This window comes from Octodon degus, unplaced genomic scaffold (genome assembly GCF_000260255.1).
Source record: "Octodon degus isolate 3935 unplaced genomic scaffold, OctDeg1.0 scaffold00089, whole genome shotgun sequence".
NCBI classification, from domain to species: Eukaryota; Metazoa; Chordata; class Mammalia; order Rodentia; family Octodontidae; genus Octodon; species Octodon degus.
Window position 1 is genome coordinate 4,683,425 of NW_004524665.1, and position 10,682 is coordinate 4,694,106.

At 41.6% G+C, this 10,682-nt stretch overlaps 1 protein-coding gene across 7 annotated transcripts in view; it reads left to right on the forward strand.

The window, feature by feature from the left end:
• The window catches only part of LOC101575991 (UDP-glucuronosyltransferase 1-8), a 200,441-nt gene that overhangs the window by 171,246 nt on the left and 18,513 nt on the right, over positions 1 to 10,682 (forward strand). The window contains exon 1 of one of the 7 annotated variants that reach the window (XM_023722288.1): positions 8,362 to 8,591. The exons of the other annotated variants lie outside the window; for them this stretch is intronic. Coding sequence (XP_023578056.1) covers positions 8,377 to 8,591 — 215 coding nt within the window. The 5' untranslated portion in view covers positions 8,362 to 8,376. Of the gene's footprint in view, positions 1 to 8,361; positions 8,592 to 10,682 lie in introns of those variants that run through there. 7 annotated transcript variants of the gene reach the window in all.

Consider the following 10,682-nt stretch of genomic DNA (forward strand, 5'->3'; position numbering starts at 1 on the left):
CCCAAATATTTCATACGAGAGCATATGAATCTGTTTCTTTCTAACTCTGTATTGTTTCTTCTAATATGATAGCCTGTTTCATTCTTTTTTTTGTAATTGACATGATTTTTGCACTTTATGGTTTAAAAAAAAACTTTTTATGAATAGTTACCATTTTTTCATTGTTCATGCCATGATAAGATGTGGTCTCTTTCCATAATTTCAGTCATGTAAACAATGTCATGATAAACATGGGTATCTAAATATCTCTACAGTGTTTGGCTTTCTGTCTTTAGATATGTACCCAAGAGTGATATGCCTATCTACTATAGAAGCCTCAATTTTAGTGTTTTGCAGTGACAGCAGGGACTTCCATGCTATCTTCTAATAGTGGCTGGCTTAATTACTTTTCTTATTGCTGACAAAATATTTGCCGCACAAAGTTAAAGAAGATGAGGGTTATTTAGGTCAAAGTTTGTAGAGCTTTCAGTCCATAGTGGGCTGGCTCCAAGGCAAGGTGGCATGGCGGACAGGCAGTGAAGGGGAGGAACAGCTCATGGCAGACAGAAGGTCAGAAAGCAAGCAAGAGCCAAAAAGGACCTCTTTCTCTCCTTTGTATTTTACCCTGGCTACTGAGATTTGATTCACGCTAATGTAATATGTGTACTGATTTAGCATTCACCCAGACTGTATTCTAGGACCCTAATCCTAGCATCACACCAGGAATCAGCCACACAATCTAGTTTCAGCCACCTCGGAAAAAGCTCTCACTGTGACTGCATGGGGGTTTGGGCAGCCATCAGGACAGAAACTCTGACGGTGGCAAAAGGTATTTATATTCCCATGAACAGTACACAAGGGACCTTTCCACTGTATCCTCACTAGGATCCCTTTAGCTTTCTTTTCTTAATCATTGTACATTCTTCCTGGAGTGAGATGGAGTTTCAGTTTAGTGTTGATGGGCGTCTCCCTGAGAGCTACGTTTTTTCATATGTTTACTTGTATTATTTTTTTTGAGAAGTATGTGCTTTAATCACACTTTCACTTTTGCTGAATACATTACTTCTCCTCTTGATGATAAAATCTCTCAGTTCCTTATATATTGTAGCTATTAGTCCTCTGTTAGAACAACAGCACGAAAAGAGCTCCTGCATTCTATGGGCTCTCTTGTCTTCTCATTAATTTCTTTCTATGCAGAGGCTTTTTAATTTGATGCAATCACATTTGTGAATTCTTGCTGTTAATTGTGTTCTGGGCATTGTAGTCAGAGAATCATTCCATGCAACACTAACTTGAATTCTTTCCCTTGATTATCTCTACTAGATTCAAGATTTCATACTTTACATTAGGATCCTTCATCTATTTTATGTTAATTTTTGCATAAAGTAGGAAAGCTATAGTTACAGGCTCCTATAATTAGATGTCCCAATTTCCCAGTAATGCTTGTTGAACACGCTGTATTTTGTCCTACTGTATGTTTTCAGCATCTTTGTTAGGAATCAGATGGCTTTAAATATATGGTGTCATTTTTCGGTCTTTGTTCTTTATGTCAGTAGTATTTTATTTATATTATTTATATTATTACACTGTTTTTATTTCAGTGTATGAAGCAGATTTCAAAGTCACATACTATGATAGCTCAGCCTTGACTTTTTGCTCAGGATTTCTTTGTGTCTAAAGGGTCTTCTTGGCTTCTACATAAATTTTTAGATTGTTTTGTTGTAGTCCTGTAAGGAGCATCATTCATGTTTGTACCAGTCAGGGTGTTCCTAGAGGTTCAGATACAATACAAAAAGTTAAATGCATGCGGGATGACAAGGTCAGCTTCTGGGTCAGCTACAGCCTGAGGGGGTTGTGCACAGATGGCATCTGTGCCCTGGAGACCGAGGGTCCAGTCCAGCTGCAGGAGCTCCCTGCAGCGCTCTGTGGATGTCAGCATTGTGAGGCCGACGAGTCTGCAATGGAAGGCTGCCGAGTCTGCACTAGAAGCCAGGAGAGGAACTGCAAGCAGACTGGGAAGACCAGAGGCCTTCTGGGGAAAGGGAGGGCCTTATCTTTTCTGAGCTCTCTTTTACATCCTTGAAGTGATGAGTCACTCTAGGGTGGGACCTCCACCCCCAGGATGGTGCCTTCAAATCCTAAGGTGTAGAATTGTGGAGCTGACTTAGATAAGGTTTTAACTTCTTAAGATGATAGGAGGGATCAACCATTACCAAGTTTTAATGAAGATCACATTAAATTGCCTGATGATTTAAAAAAAAGAATTCATCAAGAGGCTGGCCTGATAGCTCTGAGGACCTAAACGCCTATTCAGGCATATCTTCAGGCATATCGCAGGCCAGGGCTCCATCCCCTGTGTGCCATGCAAGGTCTGGTATGTGATGCATGTCTGTAATCCCGGCACATATGAGCCTGAAATCAGGAGAATCAGTAAGAGTCCAATCTACATAGTGACACCCTTTAGACTCTTTACTAAATGCATTAAAAAAAGTAAATTGCTAGATAAGTCTCGACAGTATGGTTATTTCACAATATTAATTTCCCCAATCCAGGAACATGGAGTTTCTTTCCATGTTTACCTGTATTCTTCAACTTATTTGGTAGTACTGTGTGATTTTCAGTTAGATAACTTTCACTTTCCAGTGAGGTATTTTATATTTTGAAAATACTGCATGTGACTGTTTTACTTATATTCTGCTCAGCATGTTTATTGCTAATATACAGTAAATTATCCATTTTTACATATTGATTTTATGTCATCTCACTTCGCTACAGTTCTCTGTATTAAGGGGCACTTGGTGGATTCCTTAGGCTCTCTTCAGTGAAGAATTCCTGTGATGTCAGACAATTACTCCTCGTCCAATTGTATCGCTCTTATTTCTTTATGTTCTCTGATTCTTTTGAAGTTGCCATTACTATATAGAATTAAAGTGCTCAAAGGGAACACCCATGTCTCATTCTAAGTATAAAGAGATATTATTCGTGTTTTCCCACTTAATATGATTTGGTGGTGTCATGCATATCCTGTTATGTTGACATTTTCTCCTTTACACCTAATATATTCTGAGTTTTTCTCATAAAAGGAGGTTTGATTCTATGAAAGACTTTTTCTGAGGCCGGCCAAATAACTCAGTGGATTAAAGCCCCTGCAAGCAGGCGCAGGGTACACTGAGACAGCCATTGAGACTGGCCGAGGTGGCACGCCCCTCTAATTCCAGCTCTTGGGTGGCTGTAAAAAGATGGATCACTACAAGTCTGATCCAGTAGAGAGAGCCTGAACACCTGTAGACCCTTCCCTAAAATAAAACAAGACTTTTTCTGCATGTACTGATCATGTAATTTCCGCAAATCTGCTTATATACTGTTATTATGCTAATTACATTCTGCATGCTGGTCAGCCTTGCGTCCCTGTAATCAAACCTACTCGATCATGGTGAATGATCTTTAACGTGCGATGTTGGATTTAACTTGCCAGTATTTTGTGAAGGAAATTTGCACATATAGTCCTCATGGACAAATGTCTGTAATCATCTTTTCTGTTCTATTCTTGTCTGCTTTTGGTAGCAGATAATACTGGCTACATAAAATGCACTTGGAAGGATATCTTGTTTTCCTTCTCTAAGGAGTTTGTGGGGAGCATTGGTATTAGTGCTCCTGTAAAATTCAGCACAGTTGAGCACTGAATCCATTCCACTGGGCCTTTCTTTGTTGAGAGGTTTCATTATTTCTTCCATCACATTGCAGATGATTGATGTAGTTTTTAAATATCCTCCTAGTTCAGTTTTGGTAGATCACTTATGTTTAGAGACTTGTCCATTTCTTTTAGATAACGTAACTTGCTGGCATGTGCATTTTCAAAATATTTCCTAATCCTCTGGGTTTCACTAAAATGTATTTTAATGTTTGCTTATTGTCTCCAATTTAATTTATTAAGGTCTTTCTTTTTTTTCCTTTTAGTAAGTTAGCAAGTATCTATCATATTTGTGTATCTCTTCAAAGAAATAATCCTTTGTTTCACTGATGTGTGCATTCTGCTATTTTTTTTTTTTTTTAATGTATTTTGTACATGGTCTACTGGGTGTCACTGCAAAGATAGGACTCGTACTGATCCTTCCTGTTTTTCAGCCTCCTGAGCATGAGATTAAAGGCACATGCCGCCACATCCAGTCTGTCTCCATCCAAGTGCCCGCTGGGGTTGGGCCTGCATGGCAGGCTGGGGATCGAACCCCTGCATCTGCCTAAGCAGGAGGTTTAATCTTCTAAGCTATCTGGCCAGCACCTCTGTTAGTTTTTGTCTATGAATTTCACCTCCGGTCTTCATTCTATATTTCCTTCTAATGGTTTTGTGTTTGATCTGTTCTTGATTTGGTAAGATCTTGAAATGGTTTTGGCTTTGGTTATTTGAAATCACTCTGTTTTTGTAATGAGGGCCCTTGTATCTGTCACTTTTATGAAGTTTTTCAGCGTCATTCAGATTCTGATTGATTGTATTTTGTTATTATTTGGTTGATTCTAATAATTTCCCAGTTTTTCATGCTGATTTCTTGAGTGACAGCATTTTCAAAGCTTTACAATTCAATCTGTCTTTGCATAATTTCTACAGTGTCCCTTGTTTTCTTATATCTTGCCTTTATGGTCTGCATATAAAGAAGCAAGAAGTTATCCGTATTATTTGTGTTTATTAAGAATTTTTTATGTGTTTGTAGGGAAATCTTCATGAGCTGATGAAAACAATGGTGTGTGTGTGCATGTGTGTGTGTGCGCGCTTGTTACTGGGATATGAGGTAACTGTTATCTCTTCGTTATTCTAGACTGATCAGGTCTGCAATCTCCCAAATGAGTGGACAGGAAAGTAAAAAAAAAAAAAAAAAATCCAAATGAAACAAAATAGACAAATGGTGTGATTTGAGGGCTCCAAGAGGATCAAAACCCTCTCACAGAACTCAAGATTCTGTGGGGGCTGATACCTAGACCTTCTCTGGGAGGCCTGTATTTATTCAGTTATCTAAACAAGGAAGGAGAATACTCAGGAAGGGCCGAACCACTCAAGCACTTCTCCAAGTCATGCATTATATTAATTTAGGAGAGCTGTGTTAACCACAGGAAAGTCTCCACCTAGACGTAAAAGGCCTGAGGCCTCAGTCTTTATCTAGTGGAGGTTGGAGCCAAGTGTCCTTGGCTGTGACCTTGTCTTGTCCTTTGAGGCTTCATGGCTTCACCATCCATACAGGCCTGAGCCTGGATCCAAGACTCACAGAGGTTCACTTACCAGGAGCCTGTCACCTGTCTCCAGACAAGGGGCCTAGGCTTTGGCCAGACTCACAGGTAAACTTGGAAAGCCCTTTGGCTAATGTGTGTCCTGCTCAGGGCTGCTTGTTATGATTCTGTTTCATTGGCGATTGAACGTACAGTCTTCATATTGACCTCTATGCCTGCCCTTTTCTAACTTTTCTTCTTTAATGTGGTCATTGTAAGTCTTTAAATTTCCCAGGTGGGTGCAAATATGGGAACTACCCACACAAAATCCCAATACTTTTTATTCTGTAGCATTGAAGTGGAAAGCACTGTAAATGTCTCCATGTCCAAATGACCTATAGAGTCATTTAACTCTAAAGTTTGTTGACTTTGGGGGGGAGGGGACGTCTGGAGGATACCTGAGTGGGTGAGTGGCATAATGAGGGCATTAACTATTATTACTGTGCTAGGATCTCTGTGTCTCTCTCTCCCTCTCTCTGTCTCTCTCTCTCTCTGGCTCTCTTTCTCATACTGTTCTGTCTATGAAACTACATGCCTCTGTATTCAGTACCTAACTAATCAGAAAAAAACAAGTACCGTCATGGCTTGTTCACCTTATCAATTTGTGTAGACTATTTTTGCATCTTTTAACTCATTTTTGTTGAAGTCTATTTTCTTGGCCACATGTATAGCTACTGCTGCCTGGTTTCAGAATCCATTTGACTAGAATAATATTTTCATCCTCTCAGCTGCATTCTTTGGATGTATTTGCAAGCAGAGGAATTTATTTTAGACAACAAACATTGCATCTTGTTGCTCAACCTCACAGAGAGGTCTGTGTCTTTTGATAGGAAAAGTGAGAACATTTATAGCAGAGTGATTATAGCAAGATAGGTCCTGGTTCAGGTCATATTGTTGTTTTTCATTGGTTGTTTCGATTCACCAACATTCTAGTCAGACTAGTTTGGGGCTGCATAAAGCAAGGTTTGTTGATGTAGGCCAGACTCGTAGCTCAGCAATAGGGAACCAACTTAGCATGCTCCCAGCACTGGCCTCAATCTCAAGAGGCATTCAGACAACATCACACACGTGGTAGGAACAATCGTGACATACAAAGTAACTTGGTCTTTAAATAGGGTAATAACCTAATGAGTAAACTATGCATATCAGTAACCACATAAGTAGATGGACAAAAATAGTACCAAGCAATAGAAAATCATACCACTTAATGAAGAGAGGAATTTTTAGGTATAAAAGCGTAAAAAAATGTGTCAAAATATATAAATGAGAAAATAATGAAGGTAAAGAAAAGTTCGAATTAAAGATTTAAAAATGAATGAAAGGAAAGGAAAGGTTCGTACAGGGAGACCATAACAGGAAAAGAGACAAGGGGTAAGAAAAGATCAAACTAAAGATTTAGAAAGGAGATGAGAGACGAAGAAAAATTAAAGATTAAGTAAAAAAGGAAAGATAAAAAAGGAAGAGATAAAGTGAATGGGAAAATTCTCTTGAGGGCCCTCTTAGGGCAGAGCTGATGCCAGGCGCTGCCTTCTGGGGCGGTGTGACTGCACGGGGCACCCTCGGGGTCAGCAATCCTCAGGGAAGCCAGGGGGGCAGCTGAAGCTCCGCCTCCTCCGGCCACCTCCAGCCCTGCTGTTGTGAAACTTCCTGCCCATCAGTGACCTGTAAGTTCACATCCATAGCATTCCTGCAGTGCTCTCCCAAGATGACAGTCTTCAGTGGAAAGTGACTTTCTTTTCCTTAAGCACCTCTGACCGACTTTGGGGCACGCAGAGCTCGAAGTTCAGAAAGAGCTCCCAAGTGCACATGTGCTAGACCAGCACATGACCACTCAGAGGGGAAGTTCACGGTGGTTCACAGAGGTAGGAAAAAGACTTTGACTCCTAAGTAGTAGAGATCAGGCCTTCTCCATGTGGCCTTCAAGTACTATAACACAATTACATGTTGTATGGTGCAAAACAGTTCCGTGGTAGCCCTGACCAGGGCAGAATCTCAGTCCACTCTGCACTCTAGACTGCCTGTGTTCTCTGGATTCCCCCTCCCTTTTATTTGCTCCTATGCCTTCGTCCTCTGCTGTGGAGGCAGATGGTTCATCCTAGAGCAACATTTCTCAATCTCTTCTACTCTCTAAGGCTTCTGGGCTTTACTTTTCCATGTCTGTTTACAGTGAAGTTGTTTTGTTCCCAGCGTGACCTACCTCAGAGTGAGTAGTTCTCCAGCAGGCGTGAGTGTGCGCGCTCTGAAAGTTAGTAATCACAGGCCTGTACAATGACCATTCTGGAATCTTCATGTATTAAGATCCTGAAATGTACTTTATAAAACTATGCCCCAAGCACATAGGACTTACTTCACCCAGTGAGGCAGGCAGTCCTTCTCTACGCTGTGCATCTCATGCCAGGAAACTCACGTGCCATGGCTAGATGAGCAGATCATTGAGGACCCGTCAGCAGCACCCAATCACATCTCATGTTCAGGCCATCCAGCTCTTCTCAATCTTAGAGCTCTTCCATGTACTTCTGGCATTTAAATAGTGAGCTCGGCAGGGGTGTCCTGCTGCACAAAGTGAACTAGATCAGATGACCAGCAGCCACCTTGGCGTTCGGTGCAAGTTGACTCGACGACATCCTGGGATCCCTGCTATATTCCATGTTGCTGGTGAGAGGGAGGAAAGATGGAAAGTTCCTGACTAGGACCACAGCTAGGGCTGAAGGAACATTGGGAACCAAGGTATGGCTCAATCCTCAGAGGTCTGTGACAGCCTTGCAGCAAGTGGATGACAGAATACAAAATGAAATAGGACGGGTGTCTTCTTTGGGGATTCAGAAGAAAAACAGGCAAACTCGATTGTCCCCCTCAGAGAGATTCAGAGGTCAGAGGAGTTGTGCCAGAAAAGAAGCAATAAGAGAGAACTCTCTCTAGCTGGAGACATAAGAGGACAGTAATCTGCAATGATTAGCACAGGAAAGTCACCCGTCTTCCAATCACAGGCCATTTTCTCCTGACAAAAGAGTGAATATGAAGAAGCCAAAGCAGAGGCCTGATCTGTGTAGAGGGCCAGAGTTGTCAGCTTCTAGAGCCATGGTCACAGCGCTGCGGGTGCCACGGCAAGAGCTGGTAAGGCTGCTGCTTGGTGTGTGTGTCATGCCGTGGACTGAGGGCGGGAAGGTGCTGGTGGTGCCCGTGGAGGGCAGCCACTGGCTCAGCATGAGGGACTTGGTGAGAGAGCTCCACCCCCGAGGCCACCAGGCTGTGGTGCTGGCTCCGGAGGTCAGCTTGCACATCAAAGGGGAGGACTTCACCCTGAATTCCTTTGCCTTTCCTTATACTCAGGAAGAATATGACAACTTTTTCAAGGAGTGCACACTTATCTTACAAGCACAGAATTTTCTGGAGATATGGTTTAAAACTCTAAATTATTTGAACTATATGAGACTTCTTGTGTGCAGCTGCTGCATAACAGTACGCTGATCAGCCAACTGAAGGCCAGTTCCTTCGATGTGTTGCTGACAGACCCTGTTTTCCTTGTGGGGCAGTGCTGGCCCAGTATCTGAGTATCCCTGCTATGTTTTTCTTGACTGGCATCTCATGTGGCCTGGACTTCGAGGGCATTCAGTGTCCCCACCTTTTTCCTATGTTCCCCAGTGGCTCACAACATACTCCTTCCACATGACTTTCCTGCAGAGAGTCAAGAACATGCTCTATCCTGTGGGCATGAAGTTGTTTTGCCACATTCATTTTTCTCCTCATGCAAGCATCGCCTCCGAGGTGTTCCAGAGAGAGGTGTCTGTGGTGGATGTTCTCAGCTATGCTTCTGTGTGGCTGATGAGATGGGACTTTGTGTTGGAATACCCCAGGCCCATCATGCCCAACATGGTCTTCATTTGGGGCATCAACTGCATGAGCAGGAAGCTGCTCTCTCAGGTCTGTATTGGTGCCTCTGTCTAGTCAATCTTCTTGCAGAAAACCTTTTACCTATTACTTTGAAGAGCTCCATTATCTTTTCACCTTTCCAAAGCTGTAGTCAGGTGTCCTAGTAGCATACCCAACATTCACAATAGCCATTGAGAATAGAGACAGAAATGAAAATCTGGAATAGAACTGTTGAAAATTTGTCTCAGTTTGTGACCATGGCAGGAAATGAAGAGTGAGATCTTACACAGAGTCAATGTCCCAATGCCAAAGAAGCTGAGAGTGTCTTCCTTTGACTAAGAACCTTCTGCATGAGAAAGGAGGATAGATCCAGAAGGACAGCAGAAGGAAGGCTATGCAAGAATTTGTGTAGGGAACAGGCAAAGGACAGAGGATGGTCAGAGTGCCCTGGTATATGGTTAACCTTAAGGCCAACATAATAAATAAGGGTATGGGAAAGAGTACAGGTTAGAGCCTTCACTCCTTGAAGCCATGTGTTTTCAGCCTATTTGGACTCGTGGCCCTGTCAGGTATCTTTTAACCTTTAACCATACATTCTGGGAGGTTTTAGGCTTATACCTTCAAAAGTCCCTCTATCTTTGCACAATAAGATCAAAAATGCCTCTGACTAACTCCCCCACAATGACATGATTCTGCACGGACCATCCCTATAGTGATCACTGCCTTTTTGCTGGTGTAGTTATCTTTCAGATGTGCCAAAGTAGAGAAATTGTGTTGTAAAATGGCCCACTGGGGAGAAGTGTAACCTATAGATATTCAGTAGAAAGACAAATTAGCAAGTTGCAGTTTTTGATATGATAGTTTGTAATGGTCCTGTCTGAGAAGGGATGGAGATGCATTTATGGGACATCCAAGCTTTCAACAGAAGCCAAAATCTAAACTATATTTTACTTTCATAGCATGTCTCTATTTAAACCTTTACACTTAGAAGTGCTCAACAGTCCTGTGGTCAGTATGTGATAAGTATTTGTAGATGTTTCATGGACTCATACAAATTGTGTCTTATGACTTTTTATGCACAAGAACTTTACAGAATTGTCTCAATTCTCAAAAACCTGTCTTATAGGCTGGGTATGGTAGCACATACCTGTAATCCCAGCACGTGGGAGGCTGAGGCAGGAAAAATGCTCTATGTTCAAGATCTGCTTGGCCTATATATGCTGGGTTCAAGGCCAGCCTGAACCACATAGGAAGACTGCCTCAAATTTAAAAATAAAAAATTGTAAATAACATCTTTCCCCTTCAGACTACTGGTAATTTCTCAAATTACATTTGTAATTCCAATTTTGCTTTTGTACACAAGAGCATCTAGATTGGTACATGCAGCTTCACCATTTATATGCTTTTATACTTACTTTTACCCATAAATTCTATGCATCGTAATCCACTTGTTTTGATGCCAGTATTGCTGCTCCGGTCTCTACTTCCAAAAATTTTTGAGAAAGTTTTGCTTCTAAGGTTCAAATATTTTTAGAATGTTAGTTCTTCTTTCATGGAAAAATTCTGTCCATTGACAC